The sequence below is a fragment of the Anoplophora glabripennis genome, unplaced genomic scaffold (assembly GCF_000390285.2).
Source record: "Anoplophora glabripennis isolate ALB-LARVAE unplaced genomic scaffold, Agla_2.0 scaffold1298, whole genome shotgun sequence".
In the NCBI taxonomy this organism is placed as follows: domain Eukaryota; kingdom Metazoa; phylum Arthropoda; class Insecta; order Coleoptera; family Cerambycidae; genus Anoplophora; species Anoplophora glabripennis.
In genome coordinates, this window is record NW_019417395.1 from 14645 (window position 1) to 26629 (window position 11985).

General features: G+C 34.8%; 1 protein-coding gene across 1 annotated transcript; it reads right to left on the minus strand.

Moving 5' to 3' along the window:
- Positions 1 to 4856: 4856 nt before the first annotated feature.
- LOC111692317 lies at positions 4857 to 8310 on the minus strand. The gene is made up of 3 exons (XM_023456248.1): positions 8257 to 8310; positions 6341 to 6658; positions 4857 to 5672 (listed from the first exon to the last, which is right to left on the minus strand). The coding sequence occupies exons 1-3, from the start codon at positions 8308 to 8310 to the stop codon at positions 4857 to 4859; spliced, it is 1188 nt and encodes a 395-aa protein (XP_023312016.1).
- Between the last annotated feature and the right edge of the window lie 3675 nt (positions 8311 to 11985).

The window sequence follows — 11985 nt, forward strand, 5'->3', positions numbered from 1 at the left end:
CATAAACATGACACTACCCCCGGGGTTTACACAGACGAGCCGGCGAAGCAAGAAGAGCGCCAGAAGAAAGGGCCCTAGCCGGCGGGGCCCAGCCAGGACAAAAGGAGGTCCCACAAAGCGCCTACACCGGCCGCATTTGCGGTCGGGGTAGACGACGGATGGGGCCCACCTACGAAGGCTGTCCAGGCCTACACGAGATGAGGCAGGATAAAGAGGGATAATCCCCCTCGATCCCAAATCATTGAGGCCAATTTCTAGCCATAGAATAATGGCGCACTACAAGTTGCCCCTTATGACGTCACAGCGGTTTTGAAATATTATAAAAGAATCAGTTTTAAATAATTATTTTAAAACTGTTCCAACGCATTTGTCAATCTCTAATTGTGCATACAGAGACACACTAATTAGTACGTGTAGAATTATATTATCTACTTTTTGAAATTTGGTCAACAACCCTATTGTAATATATTTTTGAGACGATAAACTTTAACAGATTGTGGTAGGTACTCAATTTATGTGAAATAAAGAAAACATTTGCGATGTAGTTTCTAAATATTTTGTATATTAAAATAAAACATTGTATAACTAACATATTTATTTACTGATGGATGAAAATAATTAATTTATTTAATTTTTGTCTTAATTCAGGGCCTTGAATAATCCGTAATAATCCGTCTTTAATTTATTTTTTCAAAGACTGAATTGTTTTTTTAGCACTGTAAAACTTTCTTCGGTAAGTTTCCTGTTTACGTTTCAATATAACATTTTTCGTTGCAACTGTAGCAGGAGATGTACTGCAAAGATATTTTCATTATTAAAGTTATCCGTTAAACAACTGAAGCCAATTTTTTTGTCAATAATCTTACCTATACGAATGTATGTTTTCATTGCCATAATTCTGCTTGTCTTAGCACTACCATCAGTACTAGTGTTACCATTCGGTGTATTCTGAACACTGAAAATAAAATTAATGTGAATATATTTCTTAATTTATTAGGTCCGTATCAAACAATTTGGCAGGGTCAGGGCCCGAGAACTTATACTTGAAAATATGGGGAAACTGGGAACCACGTGACTTGTGATGGATATACAAGTTGGGGAAAGAGTCTATAGATGTCGCCACAAAGATTTTGTAGAATAAATTTTGACAATTGCAATTATGAATCATTTCATGTCATTCATGTTGTTCATGTTTATTGTTGGTTAGGTTTGGCGACTGTTGGTGTGTGTTTTATTTGTGTTTTTAGTGTGTTTTATTAGATATTTCATTCACATTTATTTATATAACATAATAATGTCTGATCATCATATAATCACATTTTTTTATTAATAATAAAATGTTTTGTTTTTTTGTTTTTTTTTTTAATAAAAAATGTGATCAGAGGTAGGTAGTTTTTTTTATGGATATCAACACAACGAAAAATTTAAAGTTGCATAATAAATCTCTATTACAAGAATTAATCAAAGATTGGTTTAGTAAAATTATTTACTTGTAATATTTTTTTATTCACCGTGAAAGCTAATACAATATAGAAAGCACTGAAACTCTATAATCATTTTCACTCTTTTTTTTTCAAAATATGTACTGAAATTTGAAATTTTTTCAACAAACATTTTAAAAAGTTACAGTATCAAAATTATTTCTTATTTTAAGTAGGAAGACTATTAGAGCATTTAAAAGTGTCTTTAATGCTTGAGTGATTTTAATGCTTTTTATCAAATGTACTTATTTTCTCATGGTGACAAAAAAAATTATCTACGTGAAAATTATTTTACAAAATCAATTTCTGAGTGATCTGTGTAGGGTGAGATTTGTTATGTAATTTTAAATTTAGCGGCGGCAGAATACCTAAAACAAATATTGAGTAGGTAGGTATATAGTTGTAGAGCGTACAACTAGATGGCGCTTGCATCTTTTACCGGCTACAGGTAATTTAACTCACTATATTACCGATAATTCCTAGAAAAGGAAAGCAACAGAAGTTGGAGAAAGTGTCAACAATTAGCGCTGTTAATGACCACGAAATCTGTTCAAGTTTCCTATCTATAGTATTATTTATCTAGGGGCAGGGTACGTATTTAACATCCTTAGCATTACTACTATTTTTAAATTACAAATCTTTATTACCTTAAATCCAGTTGTCTCTTATTTTTACGTTGAACCTTCTCGAACTTCAGTAACATTATAGGTCAAAGATGATCCACTTGATTTTAACATCGATTTGCTGGTCAAAGCTCCTGTATTAATTGAACTTGATAAAGTACTCTCGCTCAAAATGGAAGAAGAGACACAACAAAATAATTTTATGGAAGGTACAGAGTTGGGTCGTATCGTTCTTCTTCCACAAAAGGGGACAAAATCATCTGCTTTAAAGTGTTCAGAACAAATTACGTTATTTTTTGTCCATACCCGATTTTCTTTTTCGATAGAAAGAACCTTTAGCCACTCCTTCTGTAAAGTTTAATTCTTAGGAAAGCTAGAAATAAACAAATTACGTGTTTACAATAAAAATTTAGAATAAAAAGTTGAAATATCTTATTTTTGTGTACAACTACCTAAGTATTTAGAAATGTTCTGTACTTACACATGAAAACTGATGTTTTGTATTGGAAATCTTCTGCAATTTGCGCTTCCTTTCACAGCACAAAGCACAAGACATATTTAAAGTTTAATAAAAACGAAATTGATATACAAAAATATGAATTACCTCAAAAAACACCTGCGAACCTAACGGCAACAACAACTGCGTGACGTAAAAGCCTTCAAAATGGCTGTGCCCGTAGCGTCCTTAGAAAATTGGATGCGCACTCGTCGAAGCTCAATAGCTAGGCATAGACGGTCGCATTTTCTGGCACATTTGCACGCGGCGAGCAAATGTGGCGGTAAACTCACGCGCTTATGGCGATTTAAGCGCGCCACATCTCGAGCCACGTATACGCGGCAAACAAGTCGCAGCCGGTGTGTCACATTTTTCCATCATAAACAAACACACTTTTGTGGCGTGCAAAATTTAATAGTAAGTAACTGTTATAGCTAGTGCGGCATAAATAATTTAAAAAATGAGTAACAAATAATTTTTAACTGACTTTATAGAAGTTTCTAGGCAACATACTGCTTTGTGGAAAATAAAAAGTGCAGAGTATGTAAATAAAAATTTAAAAAGGCGGGATACGCCGCTTTGACTGAAGTATGTAAAAAATATAAAATGAATGGAATTTAATAAGCAAGAAAAGTCATTAAGAAGTGGTAGTGGAAGTGAGGAAATTTATTCCCCTAATTTATGGTAAGGTGAAGTGGGGTAAGTGTGTATTTGGAGTAAATGTGTAGTCGTATCATAACACTTCAACTTTATGTAGAATACTCGCGATATCTATGTAATTATTGTTAAACAAGTTATTTCTACTTGGCTAAAACTGTAAATAAGACATTTTAGTGCGAACTAGAATTATATCAAAGATACGTATGACGTGATGCGCAATAAATGTATTTTGATACCCACCTGTTAATCTGCATTAATTACATAAGGAAACTGTTATTTTGTTAATTCCAGATGGGTGTTAGGTTAAGGAGATATGTATTTATTTGATTTAATGGATATTTTTCTTACTGCCTAAATATAACCACAAAATTTGATTTGCTAAACACTTGCCCCATCAAAAATACTCATTAAGGCAAGTGTGTAGTAATTACTTAGGCTAACTGTGTGTAGTACTACACACTTGCCCGTGTATTTAAAAAACTTCTTTTGTTTTGTTTTTAGACTTATAAAAGAATATCTAATAGAAAAAGTACATACACTATTATCTACAGTGAAGCAGAGTGATGCACCCGACAAGATAAGGAAGAGAAAAGTAGCTTCAGGAGCAGAAGTTATCACAACCGAAGAAGTTTTCCGTCGTATGTCTGAAAAATGCAATGTTGTGTCAAAAAAGAAACAAAAAACTGACAAGACCCCTAGCGAAAATCTGAATCTAGATTTTAATGAAGACGAAGGAGAGGAGGAGGAGAACATTACATTTATGGACAGTGATGATGATATAGAAGAAGAAAGGAGGGACGTGGAAGCATTGGATAAATGTATGACAAAAATCAATAAGCCTGCAAAAGAGTTAGTCAAAGAAGATTGGGTGTTGGTTGGCCTTTCGACGAAGAAAACAAAGAAATGAATATCATGTTGGCCAGGTCATATCTGTCAATAATGACGAGAAAGAATTGGAAATAAAATTTACCAAAAGGGTAGTGTGTGGCGCCCACACACTAGCCCCTTATTCATATTATTCTAAAAAGATAGAAACTACAGACCGAATACACACTTGCCCCAAAATCTAGGGAAAGTGTGTAGTACAGACCTTGTTTTAAAAAAAATGTCACAGAAAGAAACATGGTCACCTTTCAAGGTCGTCATTATTACTGAATATTAATTGAAGTCTATAGAATACACAGTATTGTAAACAGGTCGCCTTCTATAAGAGTTTTAATTTTGACAAAACTTTAAGTTGAATTAAAGGTTTTTTGCTAAACACTTACCCCACTTCACCTTACTTCAATTTACTAATGTTTATAAAAGACCAAGAACAAGCCACCCACACCATCTCTAATATGCGCAGTCCCTCTACAATTTCAGAGGAAGGCGTTAATGTGAATGATTTTGATGATAATGAAAATAGAGAAGACAGTAATACGGGAGCAAATGGTACAGAATCCCAAAACATACGAAGCCAAGAATTGGAAAACACGCATGAGAGGCGGGATGAAGTTTTGGATATTGAGGTAAATAAAGCATAACTTAGTAGGCAGTTATTTTGATTTTATTAAAAAAAAGAGACATAGACTTGTAAATAAACAGAGAAAAAAATTAGGACTTTCCCGCATTTAACATTTCATCTTGCCAAGTCACTTTTCCATTTCCAGTGAAATATTTCATATACTCTAGTCTATTTTCTTTTGCATCAAGTACCTGACCATTTCTATTCGAAATCTGCAAAGGACATAACTGAACATCATTTTGCCTCCATTCTGCATTTTTCATGCATTGGTGTGTTTGTTTGTTTTCCGAATCAAATGTGATAGGTCCTATGTATTGGTTTTTTCGCTGTATTAAATAGTTGTGTAATGTGCAAATCGCTAATACTACATATTGTATATGCAATGGCTTCATATTTATAGTAGTATGAAGCACACGAAATCGCGCCGTTATCAAACCAAAAACATTTTCAACGACGTTACGGCCTTTTGATAGTCGATAGTTGTAGATGCGCTTTTCATAGTTAAGATTCCTTTGAGGAAAAGGTTTCAAAATATGTTTGTGGAGGGCAAACGCTTCGTCGCTAATAAATACGAAATTCATATTTTCTCTACAGTCATATCTGTCAGGCAAATGCAATTTTTCTTCTACCAGATATTGATAAAAGGTTGTATACTGCAAAACTCCCCCATCGGAAATTCTTCCATTTTTGCCTGCATCTACAAATATAAATTCATAATTGGAATTAACAACAGCCATTAATACGATGCTGTAGGAATGCTTGTAGTTGTAGTATTGGGCCCCAGTTCTTGGTGGCGCCCAAATGCGGATATGTTTCCCATCCATTGCTCCGACACAGTTAGATATTTGCCATTTTTGTTCAAATCCGTTGGCTATTTGTTTCCATTCTTCTGTTGTAGATGGAAACTGTAAAAAATAAAAATTAATATTTTGTAGATTGGAAGTCCTTCTACACCGCAAAGTAGCAGTACCTCAATCAATACTGCCTTTATTACTAAAGAGAGGCATGCAAGAAAAAAACAAAAAAAAAGAAGATCTATCTGAGCATAGAAACTTTTTGAAAGTTTGCACCAACGCCTTGGCAAATACTAGCAACAGTGTAGTTTTGGATGATAGCGCTGCTTTTGGCACATATGTCGGTACAAAACTAAAAACTATTACAGACACATCTCAAAAAATGTTTGCTGAAACACTGATAACACAAATATTGCAAAGAGCCGTAATGAACAAGTTATCAGAGACCACAGTTCTTATTGATCTGACAGCACCAACGTCTCTAAACACCTGTTCGTCTCATCATCAGGCAAACGTGGTCCATCCTTCAACTCTTAATAGTACTGATAATATGTCATCACCTGTGCTAATAAATGTGCCATCTACTATCTCCGACTCTACTTCGACCTCACAGTATTATTCAAATTTTGCAAATATTTAGATGAATTTCTGTTGTACAACTGCTTTACATTTATTTAAGAATTTAAGAGTTTTTTTTAATGTGATATGTAATACATATATTTAAATTACAAAAGTATTCTATAAATAAATAATAAATAAACGTTTTTATTCTTATTTACCTTTAAGAACTCTCCTTTCAAAACCTCATATATCACCCTGCAGGTTTCTGGAATGATATACCCCAAAGCTTGAGGAGATATGCCTGTGTTAAATTTTAAATCTTCATAATTGCGACCTGTCGCCAAAAACCGTAGAGGGATACTGTCACGCATTACTGCATTTTTTCTCTTGAGATAAGGTTCCAGGCGGTGTAAAGGATCATCAAAAGTATTAGCGTCCATCCGTAGATAATTTTTATAATCATCATATCCATTAATGCGTAATTCTTTCAAAAGTTTTACATCACTATTGTATTTCTCTTTTTCATATAACCATTTCTTTTGCCAAAAATGTCGTTTTGTTTTCTTGATTACATTATTATTTATGAAAATATTATAATAAATTAGAGCAGTAGCACTAGCAATAACCAATTTTCTTTTCTTATTACTATTTAGCGACTTTTTCAATTACGCTTGCTATAAATTGTGAACTGTAAGTGCAGTTAGCATGGCTCGTGATCTCTTAAAATTTTTAAAAGGTAACGAACCACACAATTCCGTCATGCTCATTATCAAATTTTCCCATAAATAAGTAGATTTGTATGTGGTAAACCAGGACGACGCATATTTCGAAAGATTTGTATGGATGTTTATGGTGTCGGTCCTAAAAATGTTCAACGCTGCTCGCCACGAGCAAATCTGTAACATTTGCTCGCCGCATGCAAATGTGCCAGAAAATGCGGCCGTCTATATCTCTGGTATACATACAAGGTGTTTCTAAATTAGGGTTCCAAACTTCTGCTGCGTTTATAACACATTAAAATAAAAGGACTCAAACAAAACTGTTTTTTTCTGTTATTGACAAAATGGTCGCAAATAAATAGAAAAAAATGTATGGGTCTTACATAACTTTTTACGTTAAATAACATGGGCTACTCCGTTTTTCGACATGCAAATCATATGCGTCCCATTTAGGTTGGTGAAGGGGGTTTTCGGCCCGTAATTTTTTTTATTTCAATTTTTTTACAATTTTCTCTACAGATTTATAAAATCTTAACAATTTTACGTAAATAATATTATCTTTGTCCAAATCGATATTTCTGAGTCAATTGAGTAAATTGAGTTTGAAAATTACTCTGCTCTTTAAGTTATTAGGCCAAAAATTACAAAAATCTGTTTACAATGGCAAATAAAAGACTGACGTTGCCACAACGCTTAACAATTTAAGTTATTGATAAACTGTCAATTGAGCTTTGCAGTGTTTAATTAGTAAAAGTGGTGAGTGGAAAATTTAAGTAGAAAAGAAAACAGTTTTGTTTGAGTCCTTTTAAGGCAATATAACTTCCTAAGGGTGCGTTTTAGGGCACATGTTAATAGGAACTTTTTGGCATATTTTAATGAGTTATAAATGCAGCAGAAGTTTGGAACCATATTTTAGAAACACCCTGTATAAATTGTAAGTGCGACAATGTTGTATTATTAGGAAAATTTCAATGAAATCAAATATCAAATACATGCTCCTAACGATCCAAGCTCTCAGTACAGAATGCGGCAGTTCGTTACCGCGCTCGAGGGTATATGTGGGGCTATATAAATATGGCCACGCCCCCGACCAATCAGAGCGCTTTGCGCGCTTCTTCTCCCACCGAAAGTAAATAAATACCGGAAAAATAACGACGGAAGAGGGAGTCGATGAAGTCCGTCCATGAAGTCAGTCGATCAAGTTAGTCGATCGAGCTCAGTCTAGAACAGTTGTCAGCTAGAAGTCATCATCAATTAATCAATTAAAGTCATTTCTAGCATCGGTTGAACGGCCTGCACGGGATAAACTCAAATCCCAAATTTCGTGGATAATATCTGGACTAAATTTGATTTTTCTTTTGTTGAGCTTCAAATAAAGCATAGAGTCAGTGCGCGCCGCTGCAGTCCCAGTTTACATCCCTTCCTGTACTGAGAGCTACGGACGTGGAGTCTGGTAAGTCGCATAGCATTTTATAACCCGTTTTGAGGAAGTTTTGAATTTTAACTTTTTTCTTAAAGATTTTTTTTTAAAGGTAAAAATTTCATAGTGAAATTTTCCTACTTAATTTAGTCCGGACTTTGCATCTCGAAACTACATTTGAGACTGGATATAATTGTTTTGAATTTATTGTTGTTATTACCTTTCCCTACTTCCCTTTTTCCATTTCCGGAACTTAAGGTGGTTGCTGGCAACGACATGAGCTAAAATAAATAAACAGCTTACTTGAAAGAATTCATATAAACATACCGACGAACCAGCACCACCTTCATCAGTGTTTTATTATTGCATGCACACATTACCCAGTGACTCAAAGTAGAAGGAAAAATAATAGAAAGTGAAGACAAATTTAATTTACCAGTGATGGTTAATTAAGATTTTAAAATTTTATTTGTTCACCTACAACGGCACGCCAAAGATATTTTACGGCCCACTTTCAAACAGATTATAAACTTAAAGTTTCATAGCTCCATAATGTTTCATTTCTGCTCAGTGAAATATCTTAGCGTATACCGAGGCTTGGAAAAATCAGAACTTGTGTAAAGTTTTAACTTTGCAATTTTAATTTCTTTTGGTATTTTTCTTATAAAAATACCTGGCGCCCTCATCAGACTTGAATTATCGGACATCTAGGCAGATGCTTCCATGTATACACAAGTATATGCTTAACAGGACCAAGAAACTCTTTTCATAACTTTTGTCTTATTGCTTTTAAAGTCAATACTACTTATATTACATAATATAAACGTGGTTGACGTTCAAACGCGGGAAATGTATATTCATGTGTGTATATGTAACAATATTTGATCTTTTACATTAATTTACTTTTCACAACTTAACTAATTGACTTTCTCAAGGAGGGTTAAGGCCTGTGACTTGTCGGAATCTGTCGTTATCTAAGCTTTATTAGTAAAATTACTTTCATCCTAAATCATTAACCTTTCGAGCCATTCCCACGCGAAGTCGATTGTAAAATCGCCCCTGAGATTTCTCTAAATTTATCAAATAGTTCGTACTTATTGGTTCTTGTAGCTAAAGCTACTGGGCATAGTATTTAATAAATTTTGGCATAGTTTAATCGTATTGCGTCTCCACCGTCATGATGACGCTTGGCGAGCCTCATGCGATCCGGGAACAGCGTCTCGGGAATGAATCCGCGGCGTCTGGTCCAGCGATAAGAACCGAAGTAAGACGACAACAACTTAAATTTTATCATTTTGTAGTGTATTATGGTTGGTTTATAAAAAAGTATTAGTCCTAACTTAGTCGTAACTTAACTTTAATCTTAGTTCTAAAAATTTTAATGTACAAAATGCAATGTATAGAACATTACATTACATTCTGTATATTTAACTTTTTAGGACTAAGATTAAGGTTAAGTTACGGCTAAGTTAGGACTAATACTATTTTATAAACCAACCATTAGATGTCAGAAAAACTTTTCAACAAGGTATAAAATATTTAAAAACTCTCCATAATGAATCAAGAATGAAAAGTATGGTAAATTATTATTTAAAAATGAATGTCTAACTTCTACATACGTATCTAATTAAACACGTATCATAATGGGTTAGGTATATGTTTCAATATATTAAAATTCCCCACCAAAGATTAGTATTTGATGGAATAAAACTAGTGGTACGCCGAGTGACATTTAGACAAACGTCTTTGTGTCATAGATTATAAAGGACTGGTCAAAAGTCAAAACTGCCCAAGGTGAAATTATTTTCTATCAATGGGTAATTCCAAATTCTAAATTAATAATGGAAAGGTGGGTACAAATTTACAACAATCTGGCAATAGTGGAATCAAAACAGTTTCCTAGATCGTTTTAATAATTGTTTTGGTGCTCTTCCTTCCGATTGTGTTTTTTTAAATAAGTTTTGTTTAAAAGTTTATCGTGGCTAATATACAGTATAGCAGGTGAGTATGTTTATTACGTGTCACGTAAGTTACTGAGTTAATCGCAAAATTATTATTTTTTTGATAAACATAATTCGTTAAATAACCTAAAAGCATGTGCTTCTTTGTGAATACGTTCGACCAGTTTGCCAAATTTCCTCTTACGGCGGGATTTTAAAAAAATGTACTTAAAATGTCACGTAAATTACCGTCACATATGTTACCTATTAGAGGTAACTTATGTGACACCGCAAACTAGTGTAAAGCAGTCATTCTTCTGTTCAGGAAATCGATATGGGTTTAACACCTGCTGAAAAACGAAAGAGATACAGAGAACGTATCAACGCGGATCCAATTAGAAGAGCCGAATATTTAAGGAAAATGAAAGAGCGGGCACAGCAAAGAAGGGATATGAAAATTGATAAACCTATTGCAGAGTTATCAGATAGAGAAAAAAGAAAGCAGCGAAAGGAGTGGAGAGAAAGAAAAAAGAAAAGCCGTCAGAATGCTAAAACCCTGGAACGTCAGCTAGAAAATGTATTGAGGGAAACACCCCCTTCCTCTCCTCGAGAAGGTACTCCGCAACACCATAATACATCTAGGGGCAGAAAGAAAGTACGAAGAGACCGCAGTGCTATATATCGTCGAATAAAACAATTAGAAAAAGAACTTTCCAGCGCTAATAAAAAAAATAAGTAAATACAAGAAAAAAGTCAGTAGGCTCAGAAAAAGTAAAAATACCAACCAAGTTCTAAAAGCGCAGTGTTCACCATCACCACTGACAAAATTGAACGAAGAGATTAAGGAAACACCTGTCCCGGGATCAGTAAAGCGAAAACTACTTTTTCAGGAGACCCTCCTATCTGAATTTCATAAAACTTATAAAGACGTAGATGAAAAATCTAAGCAGAGAATGGCAAATATTGTTAAGGGAAAATACATTAACACATACCGATTTGTCAAAAAAGCAACAAAAAAAATTGGGATTGTGGTCAGACAACAGAAAAAGCACACTGAAAAGAAATCGTCAACTTATATGCTACTCCCAAATTAGAAAATTTTTCAGTAGGGATGACAACAGTGTCAGCACTCCAGGGAAGAAACAGACAATTACATTTCGTGGGGTCAAGAAACAGAAGCATTTGCTATCCGAAAATTTAAGGATCTGCATGAAAAATACACACAACAGGCGTTTTACCACAGTTTCGAATTGAGCAACGACGGTGCGTTCTACGAAGACAACAGTTCACGCCGAGCCCCAAACAATAGCTCACGATTCGAAGAGACGAATCACGAATCCACACAAAACAACTTGTTTGACCCTCACGATGGGACTCGCCCCGAGCGAGATTTGAACTCCGGGTCCTCGCGGCCCACAACATCCACACTCAACGCAGAAGAGTTGCTCTGTCGAATGGCCGAGACCATGACGACCGCACTCAAACGATTCGCCGACGGGGAACAAAACCGCAGGCGTTGGAGAGGCACATCTCGTAGCTTACCATACAAATTTGCAGGTCAGGATCACGAAGATCCCGAGTGGTTCTTAGAAAGACTAGGCGAGTATTTCACAGACACAGAAACGTACGACGATTCGGAACGAATCGAAGTATTTAGGGAGCAATTACAAGGCGAAGCCAGACGATGGTTCGACAACAGTATATACCTAGTATACAGATACAGGGAGCTCGAAACACTGTTCCTAGAGAGATACAATTCTCCCGAACAAATCGCTCACCTACTA

Excerpts from the sequence above, each read along its gene's own strand:
- LOC111692317 (XM_023456248.1), bottom strand. The coding sequence starts at position 8,310 with ATGCTATGCGACTTACCAGACTCCACGTCCGTAGCTCTCAGTACAGGA. Across the intron at positions 6,659-8,256 it reads CTCTCAGTACAGGAAGGGAT|AAATGGTTATATGAAAAAGA; the intron begins GTAAACTGGGAC and ends TTTTGGCAAAAG. Across the intron at positions 5,673-6,340 it reads TGAAAGGAGAGTTCTTAAAG|TTTCCATCTACAACAGAAGA; the intron begins GTAAATAAGAAT and ends TATTTTTTACAG.